General features: G+C 44.9%; 1 protein-coding gene across 1 annotated transcript in view; it reads left to right on the plus strand.

Annotated features, from left to right (window-relative positions):
• Cacna2d3 (calcium voltage-gated channel auxiliary subunit alpha2delta 3) overlaps positions 1 to 18269 on the plus strand; it is an 842461-nt gene that overhangs the window by 669978 nt on the left and 154214 nt on the right. Inside the window, 7 exon segments of the mRNA XM_038350066.1 lie at positions 1507 to 1578; positions 1836 to 1897; positions 3213 to 3280; positions 7731 to 7776; positions 7908 to 8005; positions 10530 to 10623; positions 13895 to 13990. Of these exon segments, the coding sequence (XP_038205994.1) occupies positions 1507 to 1578; positions 1836 to 1897; positions 3213 to 3280; positions 7731 to 7776; positions 7908 to 8005; positions 10530 to 10623; positions 13895 to 13990 (536 nt within the window).

Genomic DNA, 18269 nt, shown 5'->3' on the forward strand with positions numbered 1-18269 from the left:
TGCTAATTTTTCTCTGCTACCGGGGGTTGGGGGTAGCTTGGCAAGGAGAAGCTGACATAATCTCTAACTTGCCTGGGGAACTTGAGAGGGGAAGGTCCCAAATGGCTTTAGGCAGGCACCAGAAAGAGGAAAAATGAAAACCATGTTAAAGATAAATTGAGCCCGTTCTTAAAAGTTAGAAAGTAGACTTAATTAGGACCAGCTCTCTCCATCCAAAACCACAAAAGTTAAAATGGGAAAATATTTCCAGAAATGCCCATTATGTGTTGTTAAAAAATATCTAAAGTAAAATATATGTTTTATTTTATACATGCCTCCAGCTAAAAATCATGCTTTTACTTCTCTCTCACAGAAGACGGGAATGTGAACCCAAATCTAGACAGCCCTGAATCAAATTTGAGGTGCTGCAAGGCCTGCAGTTTCCTATCAGCCTGATCTCACTAAAGCTCCCCCAAAGGAGGAAAGAACAAAAAATCAAAACAACACACACACACACACACACACACACACACATCCTGAAGCGCAGACAGAGAAAGAACAGTTCCCAATGGACTGGCTCCTCAGCCTTTGTTCCTATCCCATTAAATGGCCTTTCCTGTCATGTCCCCTTGCTGCCCATGCAGGCACATCCTTCATCACCCAGCCTGTTGTCCTCCTCTGAACTCGTGGAAGGCCACAGGTAATTAGATGAGGTCAGCCAGGGGGAGGGGAGGCCAGCCAGCCTCACTGCCCCAAGATGGGACCTCCAAAACTCAGAGGCAGGGGTCAGTACTGTTCACTGTCTTGTCAGCGAGGCTGTTAATTGGGTGACCGTCTGAAGCTGATTCATGCTGTGGAAAACGAGTTCCCCAATGCCCCCCCAATCTTTTCAACTACTGTTTAGAAAAACATCTTTAACTTGATTATCTTTTGAAAAATGATCTCTTTGTGACAAATTGGTACCCCTTCTGAAAACCAACTTGTCCCCCAGAGACATTCTCGCTTGTTGATGGTTTTAGCAGATTGTCCAGAGTTCATTCTCTGACCTCTGGACTCATCAACATCCTGAGGCCTCTCTTGTGGCTACCCCTAAGGGGTTCACCTGGGCACCCCAATCACAGTTGAAAATAATTTTTCCTTGTTCACCCCCTATTATCTAATAGCTAGAGAGGTTCTGTGGTTCACTTGTGTACCTCAAGCCACAGTTGAAAATTATTTGTCCTTGTTCACCCCCCGCATTGTCCAGGAGCTGGAGAGATGATGGGGTTCACTTGCGTATCCCAAGCCACAGTGTGAAAGTCATTTGTCCATGTTCACCCCCTCCCATTGCCCAGGAGCAGGAAAGGTCCTGGTAGCTTCCCTGGAGAGCTGTTGGAGATCTGAATGCTGGCGCAGCCTTATCCTCAGCAGCACAAAGAGTTGGTAGGAATCCTGTCTGGACTTTGTACAGAGAACTTCTGAGCCCGGCACCCAGTGACATAGAAACCCAGGGAGGCACTAATTCCCAATTTCATTTTCTTGTTCTAGTTACGAAATGCCATGGTGAATCGGAAGACAGGGAAGTTTTCTATGGAGGTGAAGAAGACCGTGGACAAAGGGGTACCTCTTTCTCAAACATTCTTGCCCTTCACTAAAACAAACCGGTGTGAAAAATTAGCTTTGAAGGTTCTCCGTGGAATAAATATCTTTCGCCGAGCTCATTTCTCTCTTGTCTTTACTTATCTCAAACAAGATTCATGTAGTACTATTATTAACCAGACCACAGTGTGTCCATTTATTTTTATTGATTTCTGAAAAATGTCATCTAGCAGACTAACCATGTTTTCTTTTCTCTATGACTTTCCCCCCCGATCTAGAAACGGGTTTTGGCGATGACAAATGACTACTATTACACAGACATCAAGGGTACTCCTTTCAGGTAGAGCTGACCATAACCATGGACATTCCATCAGACCTATCAGTGTGTTTGTACCCAACCTGCTGGCCTCTCAGAGCTCACCATCTGAGGATAACAAACACCCTCCCAAAGGCCGGAAAGAGTGAGGAAGGGGCTTTGCCCAGGCTGCTCTTTGTCTTTGTCCTAGAATGGGGAAGACGGTTCAGGCCCACCCCAAACAGCCACAACTTCTCATAGCATTCCCAACACAAAATCTCCGGGGCTCCCACCAAGGGTGGAGGAGACCAGTTCAGAGGGTCACCAGGTTCTTCACCATCTCACTTGCTACCTCCTAAGACCCTTGTCTCACCTTTGGTTTCCATGACGCAGTAATCCTGCAGGTGGCATTTCATCCCCACCTTGTGCTTCCATCTCAACTTTTCTAAATGTCCTTCTGTGTTGTCTCTCCATTACAGTCCTAAAAGTACGACTTTGCCTAATGGTCTCCTTTCCCATGTGGACGGAGTATTCGAAAGTTGCCTGCTCCCGTTAGCTCAGTGTTGTTCTGTGATTTGTAGACAAAAAGGAAACTTATTTTAGCAGGCTTGCTTCATGCTCCCGAACTGGTATCTTTCAGACTGAAGGGAAAGTTAGCCAGGAGAGATTAATCTGAAAAGTAGAGTCTAACATCATTGTCACCCACTGCTCAGGATTGTGACCAGATGCAGTTTGGAACCAGGAAGAACCAAGGAGCACATGAGCCACTAAGTGGCTTTGCCGAATAAAGGGACTGATTTTTCAAAACAGTCTCTAACTTTAGACCAAAACAGAAAGGCATTTAAATCAAGCCAATAAGAATGTGGGAAAGCAGTTAGACTGGGGAGGGGACCAGGCTGACAAGCCAGCCATGTGGCTGTGCTCATTTGAGTGTCCCAGTCTTAGGTTTGCCCTTGAGAAGAGATCAGCTTTTCTGGGGTCTGGGAGTCCCTGTCTAAGTTCAGAACAGAGGTGTGTAAGGTGGTAGCAAGGAGCAGGGTGTGTGGCCTTGGGAGGACATCCAGTGGAGGGCTTTCTGGAGGGGCAAGCTGTTGGCCACAAATCTTGCAAACACAACAGCAGCCAATTGCCGCTGGCATTTCCAATCAGAAATGACTTTGAAGCAGCTGCTTGGGCCTAAGAAAAACCAACACCCACTATAATCAGTGAGGTTTCTGAATGTAAACTGTTGGGAAAATTGTTTACAGAACATGAAATGAAAATGTGAAAATGGAAAATAAAATAAAAAAGAAAGGTTAGCCCACGAGTCTGTGCCAGTGACTGCCCTGGACTTCAAGGTCTGCTCTGTCTCTCTGCACAGTTTAGGTGTGGCGCTCTCCAGGGGCCATGGGAAATACTTCTTCCGAGGGAATGTAACCATTGAAGAAGGTAAGGCACAAACTTGGGTTGGCTTCTCCGTGGGTGTGGGGAGGAAGGCTCAGAGCCAGCTCTGGGAGAACTGGAGATTGTGTGTGACTTTCTGGCTAGTGATTTGGGCACCTGACTCAAATCACTGCCCTCTGAGTGCGTCTTTTCTTGCCAGTTTTGTGTGGGTTTCTGAATGACGGGAACCCCAGCTGGCTTTATTATATTGTTGTACGCATAAAGTAGTGGAGGCAAATTATAGGAATCTCATACCACCGTTATTCTTGTCATGCGTTCAGTGCTAGGGGAAGAATTAAATTAATGTAGAAGTCAAGTCTAAGGAGAAGCAATTCCAAGAAAGATCTGGAAGCTGTTGCTTGGAGCATAGTCGAGCCACCCGTCTCAAGGGCTTTGTGTTATTCTTCACCAGGGAAAATGTGACCATTGAAGAGACTGACAGGAGTTGGGAAGCAGAAGTAGGATCTGGTAACTCTAAGATCTTCCATTTTCATAATGCGCAGGTGCACAGCGACTCGCATAAACGTTAGCCATCCCAATCTGTAAAGGCAAAGTTGCTGCCACCGAAACTGTTCTTTATATCATCAACAGCCCGATGATCCTAAGCAGTTGCCGTTTCCAACAGTAAACATTTGGAATTAGGAGTGTGCTGTTTAACGGGCTCTTATTCTAGAAATGACTTTGAGTAAGGCACTTTCGCTTAGCCTGGACTTTGGGTCTGGTCCATCTGCTGATTGGCCCTGAAGTGCTTCACAGCCACTGGGTTTTATCTGACGAGGAACCATGATGTCTAATGAAACCGAAGGGAGAGAGGAGGGGTCCCCTCAGCACTGGGCAGAAGCAAGGATGTACCCATCCAAGAGCCAAACATATGGTCTCTCTTCTCAAAGACACACAAGAGGACTTGAGCCAACCTTGTGGCCTGGACAAGCTATAAACTAAAGGATGTGTTCTTAGAAGCTATGTTTCAGTTTCTAGAATTTTCTAGTTCTGTGGGCTATGTATAGCTTTGAGGGCATCAGTGCCCCTGAAGCATTACAATTCATGCCCAAGCCATTTGAGATGAGATGGAGAAAGTGACTCATGGTCAGAGCAGGAGAGGTCTATAGTGGATCATTTGCCTCTCTCGTGCCTGTCCCCCTTAGCCTGTCTCTCCATTGCTTTTCCTCTCACGTCTCTCTGTCTTTCTGTCTCCCCCCCCTCTCTCTCTCTCACTCTCACCCTCCCTCCCTCCCTCCCTCTGTTTCCCTCCCTCTCTCTCCTCTCTCCTCCCATTCCTCCCTCCCTCTGTTTCCCTCCCTCTCTCTCCTCTCTCCTCCCATTCCTCCCTCCCTCTATTGTCTATTTTTTCCTCTCCTTCTCGTCTCTCTGGCTTTCTTCCTCACCAATGTCTTTGCAGTCTTTTGGACCATTTTTTCTGGTTACTGTCCCCTCCTGTGTGTTCCACAGCTGTTAGGCTGAGCCATTGCTTGAGATAATTTCAGAACCTTCTAAGCAAGAAATTAGTTTGAATGCTTAGCAAGGGGGCGAGTATCTGATTATCCCTACAAATGAGATCAGACCTTCTTCTTTCCTTGGGACATCTGTAAATAAAAGGCCACAGTCCTGCTAGCTCCCTGAGGAAACAAGCTCAAGAAAACTGCTTTCCCTGAGGCTGCTAGTCAGAACCCTCATCTAGAAGAGCCTTGGCCTGACCTTAGCTCTCTTCTGTTCCTGGAGTGGAAAGTTCTTTGAGGATGGCACCCATATACCAGGGGTTCTGTAGCTAGCTCCTCACATGGTTTGCCAATGCCTGCTGCTATGGAGATGATGAACAGCAGCATTTACTCAGAATTGTGAGAGCTCAGCGGTAGAAGCACCACATCCAGGGGTCAGTTCTCAGCACCCCTAAAACAGTGTTGAAAGTCGAAGCCTGAGCTAGTCTTCCTGTAATATTGTGTCTCTTCAAGATCTTCTCTGACACATTGCATCTTTTATATAGTTATATACAATTATTGCTAAATAAATTGGGTGAATGTCATTAGTCTCAGTTTCCCTGAGTATGGTTTTATCAGAAGGGGAAAGGACTGGAGAAAAATTAGATTTGTTTGGTATTCAAGAACTCAGATCTGTAGTGATGAGGTGAGCAGGCCTGTTTTTCATCCTGCCCAGATCCCACACGGCTAGCTTTACACGTGAAATAGCAACACACAAACTGTATTCATTTCAACACTGCCTGGCCCATTAGTTTCAGCCTCTTACTCACATCTTGACTAACCCATATGGAATAATCTGTGTAACACCACAAGTGATGTCTTACCAGGAAAGATTCAGCATGTCTGACCTGGCGGCTGGCTCCTTCGTGTCTGACCCAGAGAGGAGGAGCATGGCGATTGCCCGAGGCATCTGCCTCACTCCCTTCTTCCCAGCCTTCTGTTCTGTCTACTCCACCTATCTAAATCCTGCCCTATCAAAAAGCCAAGGCAGTTTCTTTATTAACCAATGAGCGTTCTCCATCACAGATCTAAGAAATGATAGTGGATCTCATCCCTGGGGTCGCATCTGTGAGTACCATGATGCTGAGCCAGGGAGAGCTTCGAAGATGAAGGCAGAATGAATTGCAGTGAGAGAAGGAAGTGGAATGGGCATCTTCAGCTTGCACCCTGGGAAGGTGCAGCCCACAGCCAAGCCTCTGCTCTTGTCGCTCCTGTAGTGAACATTCCTCCCTGTCATAAGCATGGCTCACATGCGTCTTTGCTTTCACCTTGGTATAAAAGTTACTTTTTCAGTGATGCTTTCCCTGACCACCGAAGCAGAGCTCAGTCTGAAGCATTCTCGCCCCAGCCGCTCCCTGCCCCTCCTCATGCATTCTCCTCTGCCACTACCAACAGATCAGCTGTTATACAAGTTCCAAGCTCATTTCTGTTTCTCCTGTCACTAGAAATTACATCCCACGGAGGCAGGCTGTTTGGCTCTTGGGTTATTCCTAGCATATAGCACCAACTTATTCCTGCCTTGGGGAAAATATTGAAGGAAGTGAGGGAGAGAAAGAAGCAGGAAAGGAGGGAGAGAGGGAGAGAAGAAGAGGAGGGAGGAAACAAAGAAGTGAGTGAAAGGGTTAAGAGAATGTATGTGCATATATACGTCATATACATATACAAATGTATATCTTAGGATTGCCCTAGGAACTAATCACCATCATACTTAAACATCTTATAGAGTTCTTGAGAATATTTCTTGGATAGGAAAACTGATGTAACTCAAGGATTAACAAAATATTTCCAAGATAGATCATCCAATGTTAACAGCTTACTCCCTATAGAACTAAGCAGTATTATGCTGGGCATCTAGTATTTTAGACATCTGCATTTGATGAGGATTAAAGTATAGTGAGTCATTGGAGAAACTGTCTTCCTGAAACATTACAAACATTATCAGAGTACCTAAGCATGTCTAAAACTGCTTGTCTGCAGATGACCCATTGGAATCAGAGAGAGAGAGAGTGGCTCTCTGGAATGCCTTATCTCATTTGCGCTGCTGTATCAAAACACATGAGGCTATAAGTGCCCTATAAAAGTTTACTTAGCTCCAGTTTTAGAGGCTTAAAGTTTAAGATTGTGTGGCCCTATTTGGTTGACTTTCCGGAAGCAGCACAGCATAGCAAAGGTGGGAAGGAATATTCCTATATATAATAGGGCCACTCATACAAGTCAGGAAGCAAGACACTCATTATTGTGACCACTGCATTAATCTCTTCATAGTAGTAAACCAATCACCTAATGTAATGGAAATCAAATCTCACACACACACACAAATGCACATGCACATGCACATGCACACGCATGCATGCACGCCTTTGAGAGACATATCAAAACAATAGCATATACCAGGAAGTCTATAGTATTCTATGGATCGCCTCACTTTCGCATTAGCCTCAGCTCTACTAACTACTTTTCTAGACCAATGGCTCACTTTCACTTAGAATCCTTCAACATCCACTAGCCTTCTTTGCTAGCTGAACATAAATGAGTATTGACAATCTTATATAATTTAACCTACAATATCACTCTCACAATTATGTGTCATCCCTGTTTTGTGCACGAAGAAAACACGGAGAAGTAAATCTGTTAGCATCACACGGGAGTTAGGTGGCCTGGCCCAGTTTTCAGCCCAGACTTCATGGATCTCCCAAATCTAGCGTCAAAGCCATTCTGCTAGAAACATCCTTCTTTTTGTGAAATTGAGATTTCTCTGGGATGAGCACAAAGGGATATGGTGGGTGCTGGCCACATCAGAGTGAGAACGTAGTGTGGATGACTTTTTACATGCATCCAGAGCCCTTGATCCCCAGCATATCCCTGTAGGGTTGATATCTACTGTGAATGCAGTCCCTCATAAGTGCCACACTAGAGTATTTGAGGTCTACGGGAAGAGGAGGAAGACAGCTGCTTAATAATGATTTGTCCTTGACTTCCAGGCCTGCATGACCTAGAACATCCTGACGTGTCCTTGGCAGATGAATGGTAAGATTCCGTTGGCTTTTCGTCAGCTTCAGGATTCCCTGCCCTCTTACCCAGTTTTCCTGGTCCAACACCCAGTGGGAAGATGCTCTGAATATTTATATGTTCTCCTTTGGGACCCTGTCACATCCTAGGTCCTACTGCAACACCGACCTGCACCCAGAGCACCGCCATCTGTCTCAACTGGAAGCTATTAAGCTCTACCTCAAAGGCAAAGAGCCTCTTCTTCAATGTGAGTGCTCTCTCAAAGCATGCCTCTGGGGGGGGTGGGGAGGGGCGGAGCTGCAAGCCACAAAGGAGCCTTAGGTTTCAAGAGCAGCTTTGCCTTCATATGGACTGTCAATCATACCCAGCCAAGTCTCTCCCTGTAGAAAGACATGAGCAATAATGGAGGTGATGACCACAGTATCCTTAATCACATTGGCCCTGCACACGCTGGCTGTCTAGTTAGGCAGCTGGGTGAGATGAAGATGATAAAGGTGGAGGTGGCAGAGACGGCACATCTCCGCTATTCCAGGCCTTCTTCTATGGATAAGGAAGTAAGGCTGGCCAAAGAATGACTTCAGGCAAGATCATAACCTAGGTCTCATGGTTCTCCCAGAGTGTGGGTACCACAGCACCTGTTGCCTTTTATTCTGTTCTATTTCCCTTGAATATGCTCTGTGAGAACTAAATGGCTAGTGATCGTGGCCTAAGGGTAGGAGGGAGGCCCCCCACCACACACACACACACACACACACACACACACACACACACACGGAAGGGCAGGAGCTCTGGATGATCCCCTGAGGCCCAAGCAGACCCTCCCTGTGACAAGCTAGTTCCATTAGCCGCAACTTGAACAGAGGGAGTCACCAAGAGGCATGGCACCTGCTCCCCCTTCCATGAGCATCACTTATCAATGATGGGAAGTCTGCTCGACATGTGGTGTCTTACAGAATAACCAAAGCAATCCCGGCAGAGGTGTATGGAGACTCTCCAGCTGCACACTGACAGTTTCATGGGCTGGATTTGCTTTGGGGGTTATCCTCTGGTAGGAAAAGGATCAGGTGGGAAACAGATGAGCCCAATTATTCATTTCTTTGAACTTGTTAATTACTATATCAAAAAATATCTTAAGCATAGCGATACTATGAAAATGCATTTTTAAATCGAGATTGTTTTTTTAAAAATGCATTTTTTTAAAATGTGTATGGGTGTTTTGCCTACATGCACAACCTGAATTTCTGGTGCCCACAGAGGCCAGAAGAGAGCATTGGATCCCCTAACCTGGAGTTATAGATGGTTGTGAATCACTGCGTGGGTGCTCAGAATCAAGCCTCGAGCCTTTGTGAGAGCCAGAGCAGTCTTCACTAAGAGCCACATGGCCAGCTCTGAGTTCATCTTCCTTTAGTCCCCCCTTAGCTTCCTAATATGTTGTGATGTTTGCTTCAGAAAAAAAATATCAGAGTTAGTACTAAAGTGTTTGTGTTTCCCTACCCTGTACCCTCTCCTTCCCCCAAAGAATGACTTTTCCCGTATTCATTCGTCATTTCTCGTGTGTCTCACTCATGCTCCTACTGTTTAAGTAGGTTTCCATGAGCTGGGAATGGCATTCTTTTCATTATCTTGCATATTAAACTGTATATACAGAATTTACCATCCCAAACTCCAAAATCCCAAATCTGAAAATTGTCTAAGCAACAATAATGACATTATAACAGTCAGAAAATTCATTTGTGTTATGGACAAAATCACCTTAAAATGTTATTTGTAGTTACGTGCAGATTTTATTATATATATATATATATATATATATATAATATATATATTTATTTATTTATTTTTATAGAATTTTGTGTTTACATCCATGTCCTAGTCCCACATCTCAGTGTGTATGCCAAATATTATAAAATTCCCAAAGTCTTAAGTCTGAAATATAAGCTATTTTGGTATCAAAGATTTCCGTTATGAGACCCCCAGGATGTAGACATACCGATTATTATATGAGTCACTGCATACAATAGTATAATGTACAGATATATGTACAGCTCACTTTTACTCTTCATCCTTTTGAAGTTTGTGTGGATCATTTCTCTCCATTGGGTTTGTTCACCTTATCCACAGGATTCCACTATATAATCGCATCTCAACTTCATCACCATCGTTCTGTCAATATGTGAAATTGTTTATCTCATCCGCTCTCGAGCAAACTAAATCCTGGCCCACCTCTGAAAAGTCTCTCCTAGACTCATGATCTTCTACCACTTGGCCTCTGCAACAGTGCTATGCCCAGAAGCCCTTTGGATAGGGACAGCTATCCCCCATTAAAATGGGGAAAAGTCTGAAATGGAAGAAATCACATCCTACAAGTCCCCATAATTGTCCATTGTGGTATCCCGTTCTCATACCCTGCTGAATGCAGAGAGCTGAACTGATGGCTGTAGTGAGGACCAGAGGCAGCTTTTCCAGGAAGACTTACTATGCTGGCCCTGGCATGAGCTGGGAGCTGGGAGGAGACGGGAGAACACTATAGTGTGCACACCCAGCCTTGCTGCTTGCTACTGTCTAGTCCAATTGCTTGGGGCCCAGGGGTATTAAGAGTGTATCAGGTATCAGGCTGTTTCATATTTGTAACCAGTGGGAAGTTAACTCATAAAGCAACATCCTGTAGAAGAACATAGCCTGCTGACCCCACAAACCAGCCCCATGAGCCTCTATGGTGTCCCTCTTTGGAGTCTAGCCAGAGCCTTCTTGTCTTCTGTCCTTCCCAATAGGTGACAAAGAATTGATCCAAGAAGTCCTTTTTGATGCTGTGGTGAGCGCCCCTATTGAAGCCTATTGGACCAGCCTGGCCCTCAACAAATCTGAGTAAGTGGCTGCCTGCATTTCCCCTTCGTGGACATTTCTGCACAAGCTCCCCCAAAACAAAGTTACGGTTTAAGGAACTAAACTGTTTCAGAAGCCTGGTGTTGAAGTGTTCTAATTTCCCCCTGAACTCCAAACCACAGAGCTAGAACAGAGCAGTGGCATGGGATTGGATGGCAGGCAGGCTCCGGGGCTTGACGTGGAGCTTTCTGAGTTTTAACATGACATGAAATTCAGTCTGCAGAGGTAGGGTGACACTTCCCACAGAGGGGTCGGGAGAAGGAGCTTCCTGCCTTACCACAGCCCTTCCCCCATCACAGGCTAGAGGGGGATTGGGAGGAGGCCAGGGAAGGCCACGGGAAAGGGATAACGTTCTTTCAGGGGGTGTCAGTTACTGCTCTGTGGTTTTGTATGTGAAGTGGAAGAGGGAGTGCAGGTCGGGGAAATCAAGAGTAGTTGATGTCAAAAACGAGGGCTAGAAATGTGTTAGCGGCTTATTATTGCTTTCCTATTGGCTCTCCCGAGACCTTCAAGCAGCAAGCGTTCAGTTCTCTCAGTCTATGTTCTCCATTAGTTTCTTCCTTTGCCTTTCTGTCTGGTATCTCTGTTGTTCATTCTTTCCCTGCCACCCATCGAGTGTGTGTGCTCTGTGCACTAGCCAGGCAATGGGGAAGCAGGGGTAATCCAGACAGAAGACAGATAGTGACTGCCATCAAGGCTTCTGTGGTATGTGGAGCCATTAACACTGGGATCCCCACAGTGAGCAGACAGGTAGACTATGACAAGACCAGGAGTGGAGGGGGAAATAGCACCAGTCAAGGGCAAGGGGAACTTCGGGAAGGGAACTCACGAGACCTAGAACCACTAGATGAGAAAATACTTGGCACAGTTGAAGAATGACAGTTTACTGCAGAAATGTGGGGGGCAGGGACGGGTGGTGTCAGGTGCCGACAGGGTGATGCAGCAGGCTGGGTAGCTCTGGACCTTGAGGGTCTGAATAGAGAGTTTGGAATTTCTGTTTTAATTTATTATCATGATGATGATGGTGGTGGTGGTGGTGGTGATGGTGGTGGTGGTGGTGATGGTGGTGGTGGTAGCTGTAGTAAGGATTGATACCAGTGTGTGCCACATATGGGGTGAATGTTCTACCACTGAGCTGTATCCTTTTCCTCGACATTTTGGATTTTATATTTAGCATATTAGAAAATCATTGAAGGCTTTTAAGAAAGGAATAGGACAAACAGATTTGCTTTTGTTTAAAAAAAAAGTCTCTATTGATGTATATAAAATAGAGTGTAATGGGGAAGAACAGCAGCCTGGGCTCCAAGATACCCAGGCCTCTGCCATACATGTCAGGACAGTAGACACGCACAGGCGAAGCTTCGGCTGTTGAGATCCTCCACTGCCATCCCAAGTCCTTCTGGTGGTTTGTGTTGTGAGCCAAGAGAGACTGAGGCTCCCACTTGCATTCCCAGTTTGGAGTTGAACACTGGGAAGCTAGTGCTGGTTTTTCAGGATAGACGATGCAGAGGGAGGAGAAGGCACTGGCTAGACATGGCCAGAGCCTCTCCAGACACTGGCGCTGGAGTCTCACCAGAGAAAACTTCAGGTGGGCAGTCTAACCTGAGCCTGGGGCTCCCTGGAGAGACTGCCATGCCCATCATTCTAGGGGCCACCCTCCCACCTGTGTAGACCATATACCCTACAAGCCTGGGAAAGCATCAAAGCTCACCCGAGGGTTTCTTTCTCTCACAAATACATGAGTATCTCTTTTAGGGTCTTATGAAACTCTAAATTTGGAGCAAGGATTGCTGACTCATTCCTCACACATGCTACAGATTTCTTAAATGGTAGCTTGTCCTGCTGTCCACATCTGTAACTGATTGGATAGCCTTCCAGTTTGGTATAGGCTATAAACAGAGCCAAATGCATCATGTTGATTTTCATTCAACCCTCACCCCCACCTCCCCAACACATACATACTTAAAGGTAGTATTGGCCACCTTGTCTACTGCCAAAGACTAAGAAATCGAGACCCTTATATTGAAAACGGCACAGACAGTGCTTTGGAACAAGTTGCTACTAGCATCTAAGACAGAGAAAGAGCCCAAGAATTACCATTGTAGTCATAATTTGCTTGTTGGGAAAGCTGTGTTTATGGAAAAGGACTTTTCCTTTTCTAAAATAAGAATTACATGCTGAAGTCTCCCGAAGATCATGTTCAGACACTAGGTATGCTCTGGGAGATGAAGCACCGTTATGCTGAGAGTCCTTTACAAAGGCAGTTGCTGCAGTTTCTACAAATGACACCCTAGGGGTGTGGAAGGAGCCCTTGTATTCCTTGCTGCCTTCGTGGCTTTAACTGAATGCTTGACGGAAGCACACAAGGTGAGGAAGAAGTTATCTTGGCTCATAGTCTCAGGAGAGCTCAGTTCGTGGTCACCCGGCCCCATGTTCTCATGCACAGCATCCCGGTGGCAAGAACATGAGGCAGGGGGGAGGTCTTCACTTCACCATAAATAGGAGAAATGGGGGAGGAACCAGGGACAAGATTCCCCCTAAAGCTCTGTCCCCAGCAATTTCCTTTAACCAGCTACTGACATCCTCCTGAAGTTCCCAGAACTTCCCAAAGAGCACCACCTCCTGAGGACCAAGTCCCCAGCCTGTGAGCATTCTGGGGAATATTTTATACACATTATTTCACTTATCTCTTTGGGAGTGGTTTTGAGAATAAAGTCTGTGCTCGAATCAAAGCTATAAATTCTTTTCTGTCTATTAGACTTCCAGGCTGTAGGCTACTACACAGCTGGTCCAACAGCTCCACTCCTTTCCTTCCACAGGGAAGACCCTACTGACATTCTTCAGACCAAAAATACACTTGATAGCCTCACAGTAAAAACACATCCTGGGGACATCTTCCTGTCTCGCCTCTGAGTCTCAGGCTGCTTTCTCCAGGCTTCTACCTTGGGATGAGCAGCATTTATGGCTGCAAGTACATTTCCCCCTCATTCTCTATTTGTCGGCAGGGGTTTGCTACATCTTTCCTGAAAGTCTCTCTTCCTGTAGGTTGTGTCAGGGGTAGGAGTATTTCGTCCTTGGCACATGCGTGTATGTGTACATGTGCGCTGTGCGCCGGTGTGAGTTCTCCTGGTGACTTTTAAAGCTCAGGTTTCAAAGCAGCCGTTTGTCAAACATTCTGTGAGTCTTGAAATGTAAAAGCCATTATCTGCTTACTGTCTAGAAGCACTCCCTGACGTCTGCTGTTCTGTTTCAGGAATTCTGACAAGGGTGTCGAGGTCGCCTTCCTCGGCACTCGTACAGGCCTCTCAAGAATCAACCTGTTCGTGGGGGCCGAACAGCTCACCAATCAGTAAGTAGGAGGGTCCCTCTGCAGCGCCCAATGAACCCCTCAAAACAGAGATTCAAAGGGGGCTTATTTCATTTCTTGAGGTTCAGGCCACCCAAGGCCTGTTGAGAGCCTTCTTCTCTCTCCTACTGTTGGGGCCCCAGTGCACATGTTCACCTGTCAGTTGGCCCTTCCACAACCCTTTGTTCCTTCGAGTCACTGTCTGCTAAGTCATTTAGGACTTAACTTGGGAGACAATGCAGCTTCTGGGGAACAGCTGGAGGCAGGGATGTGCTTTGCTCCTGACTCACGGTTAGGGCAATCAGATATCCTGAAGCTCTTCCCAGGAATTACTGCCAGGGTCTCAGGTCTGTTCCTGATTTGTTTATGTTTCAATAAACCTCTGAGCCTCCATGTACAGCCAGAGGGGACACAGAGACTCACCCAGAGGTGAGCTCTCTGGAGGTACTAGGATTGACATTTTCTTCATATAGTTCCTACGAGTCATGGAACAGGAACCAACAGTTGCTGAATCTAGCCCTCAGCTTCTTATTTGGTCATGCTTAGTCCCAATACATCAGGATCTCCCAGCCCTTAGACATCAGATAGGTGTTTTACCTGTGTGGGTCCATGGTCTGAATCTTTCCTAAGTATTAATACGTTTCTCAATCTCTCTTCTCTGATATGAGGTCATTGTTAGGTCAGGAACAAATGGAACCTAAGATTCAGTAAATTGGATATGTTTAATGAATAGCTGAGTTCAGAGGTTCCCAGCAAACCATAGGCACCAGACTTCTGGGGACAGTGGTGAATCCACATAGTGGTCATGAGTTTAAGAGGAGCTGACCTTTGGGGTCTCCAAAGGGAGATGCCCCTTGAAGTCCAGTTCAGCAGTGTTTCTTCCTGTTGGTTGGTACCCTGGTACCAGTCAAGCGTGGGACATAGTAGATAGGTCAGTTTTTATATGTTTGGTGAGATTGGCTTTGGATTCCTTTTCAAGGTCTTTCTCTTTTCTAGAAGCTCACATCTATAATTTTGGAAGTAAGCTTTCATTGAAGCTTAAGTTTTTAAAGCTCTCCTTAGCTGTTTATCCTCAAACAACACCTTTTCTAGAAAGTAGGCAACCAGAAAGTGGTGTAGGAGGTCCTTTTTTTCTATGTGTTGCTTTCACTGGTTGAATAAAGAGACTGTCTTGGCCTTTTGATAGGGCAGCCCTTAGGTGGGCAGAGTAGACAGAACTGAAGGCTGGGAGGAAGAAGGCAGACGGAGAGCTGCCATGTAGTCACCAGAGTCAGACATGCTAAATCTTTCCTGGTAAGCCACGACCTCGTGGTAACACACAGATTAACAGATATGGGTTAAAGCAAGATGTGAGAGTTAGCCAATAAGAGGCTAGAGATAATGTGCCAGACAGTTATTAAATTAATACAATTTCTTTGTGGTTATTTTGGGGGTTAAGCTAGCCGGGCGGTGGGACGCAGCCTGCCATTCCCTCATACTACAAGAAAGAATGAGAAGTATTGAGCTTCTTGTTGCTTTCTCTAGGAAGGATCCAGAGAGTGAGCAAAAAGACTGTATTTTTTTCTAGTGCTGACATTAAAACAAGGAAGCAATAATAGTAACAGGTTTTCCCCTGGGCCTATGGCCTACCTAGTCTCAGGTTCTTGGCCTCATTAACTGTGTTGGGTATAGGTTCCATCCCATGGAATAAACCATAGAGTCAAGAAAAAGTGGTTGCTCACTCCCCTAACGTTTGTGCCATTATTGCACCAGTGGGCATATCTTATAGGCAGGTCTTTATTATAGCTTGCAGGATTCATAGCTGTGTGAGATTAATGATTACCTTTCCTTCTGGTAGCATTTATAGTGCCATCTACACCGTGAATTCTAGCCAATAGGAGTGAAACTTCCACTTGAGTACCAGCCAGATTTCTTTATGTTATATGCCATCAAAGCTATATGGTGTCTTTAGAAATAGGCTCTTATCGTCAGCTGTGGAGAATAATCAATAGCACTGGTAATATTTTGTCATGTTTAACAGAGTCTATAGGTCCCCTTTAATCAATGACTCAAAAAGATATGGAGTAGAAGTGGGCACAAAGACTTACCCCCTTGCCAAGAAGCTTTTCATTCACGGTAGCTACTGAGAGAGAGGATCAGTTTTCTTCAGTGGCATGGCACTAGCCATATCAACCATACTACAGGATAGACTGTGTGCTGAGGAGTAATTGGTCAGTATAAACCAGAATCATAATTTTAGTGCCATTTTTCTCTTCTTTTTCTTTTTAAAAGAGAAAGAACATGAAGTTGTGTGCATAAGGAGAGGATGGGATCTGGAAGAAGTTGGGGGGCAGAAAAGGATATGATAAAAATATGATGTATGAAATTATCAAAGAATAAATAAATTTTTTCACACATACAAATAAGCAAACAAGCAAATAGCAATAATAAAATGTAGCACCTTGCAAATCTGGTGGCCTCGTTAGGTGGACATGATAGACAGCAGACCCCCACTTGAGAGTGACAGGCTACATTTACTCATGGGCCTCTTTTCTGCTCACCTAGACAGCATAGGTTATAGTCACCTTTGGTCATTGTAACAATCAGATCCCTGCAACCTAAATAGTCATCCCTGCCTCAGTGAGTGCCAAATCCACAGCATTACTGAGACCTACAACGGATGCCCACTGTCAGACTTGGTATTCTGAGTAAGATGAGGGAAATTTTATCATTTTTTCTAAAAAAAATAGTTCAGGGTAGATTTCTAGAAAGGAGTGTTGTTAGTGAGGGCTAGTAAGCAGACGTAAGCAGCTCTAGCTATAGCAAGTTGGCTGTGGCAAGTCCTAGGGGCACCACAATTTTGTGACAATATTAGCACAATGGGTCATTTACAAAGGAAGATAGTCACCCCTATCACTGAGGGAATCAGGAAATTGGGGAAATACTTTAAAGAAAGAAAACTGTTTCAAATGCTTGCTGAGCTTTATCTCTACATGGGATAATATTTATCCTCTGTATTAAACTTGTGTGGAGCGCCTGCTGAATGCTGAGGCCTGAGGATGCTGAGGGGAACAATGTTTCTATCTTTATAGAAAACTGAGACCTGGTAATGTGGTTGCAGGGACACTAGTTTCAGAATTGGGAACTAGAAGGTGGCCTCTTGTGTCAAGGGTTTTCTTTTAACAGAGTAGTATATACTTCTTTGGTGAGAATCAAAAAAAATCTTGACAAGTCACATTCTAAAACTAAAGATTGATTTTATGAATGGAATACTAAAGTTCATGAAACCACCAAGTCAGAACATAGTAAGGACATAATATTCTCCTTGAACCATAGACTGAAAATGAAGCCATTACAGATCCAAGTGATGCCTATTTCCATACTTAGACATTTTTCCTGAATTGTCATGCTTCCTGAAAGATACTTGCAGACAGTGCAAGTATCTCCCTATCAGCAGAAAGTGCCCAGAGGCTGTAGAGTAACAGTGGTCTGTGGAGGAAGGTCAGGTCAACAGATACTCATTTGGACTTCAGAACAGGAGTCTCCTTCTCCTAGGAGCAAGGCTCCAAGACTCTTAGTGGGAATCTGAAACTAGATAGTTCCAAATTCTGTATACTATCTTTCCTCTACATCATACCTATGAAAAAGTTAATTTTAGTCCAAGAACATAGTAGGCAATTATAACAGTATAGTATAATAAAAGTTATATGAATGTCAGTTACTTCTCTCAAAATATATTACATTATTTGCTCTCTTTAGTGTAGTGAGGAACGGCGGGCTGCGTTCCTGCCTGGCTAGCTTTACACCTGAAATAATTACACGGAAGCTGTATTCTTTTAAACACTGCTTGGCCCATTAGTTTCAGCCTCTTACTGGCTAATTCTCACATCTTGCTTTAACCCATTTCTAATAATCTGTGTAGCACCACGAGGTGGTGGCTTACCTGGAAAGATCTTTACCTGCTTCCATCTCGGTGAGGAGAGCTATGGCGTCTGCCTCACTGCCTTCTTTCTCCCAGCATTCTGTTCTGTTTACTCTGCCCACCTAATTTTCTGTCCTATTAAAGGGCCAAGGCAGTTTCTTTATTAACCAATGAAAGTAACACATAGACAGATGACCCTCCTCCATCACTTTAGGATGTTCTGAGATAAGATGATTTACTTCTGTATGCTGAGAGGATATGGGTTGAAAGGGATAGGTCTTGTAACATTGGTTGTGACCACTTTAACATAAACACTGTCGTCACAAGCACCTTGAATCACAGGTAAATGTCAAATGACTAAAGGGTTGGTAATGTATGTAG

Source organism: Arvicola amphibius, chromosome 12 (assembly GCF_903992535.2).
Source record: "Arvicola amphibius chromosome 12, mArvAmp1.2, whole genome shotgun sequence".
Lineage (NCBI taxonomy): Eukaryota > Metazoa > Chordata > Mammalia > Rodentia > Cricetidae > Arvicola > Arvicola amphibius.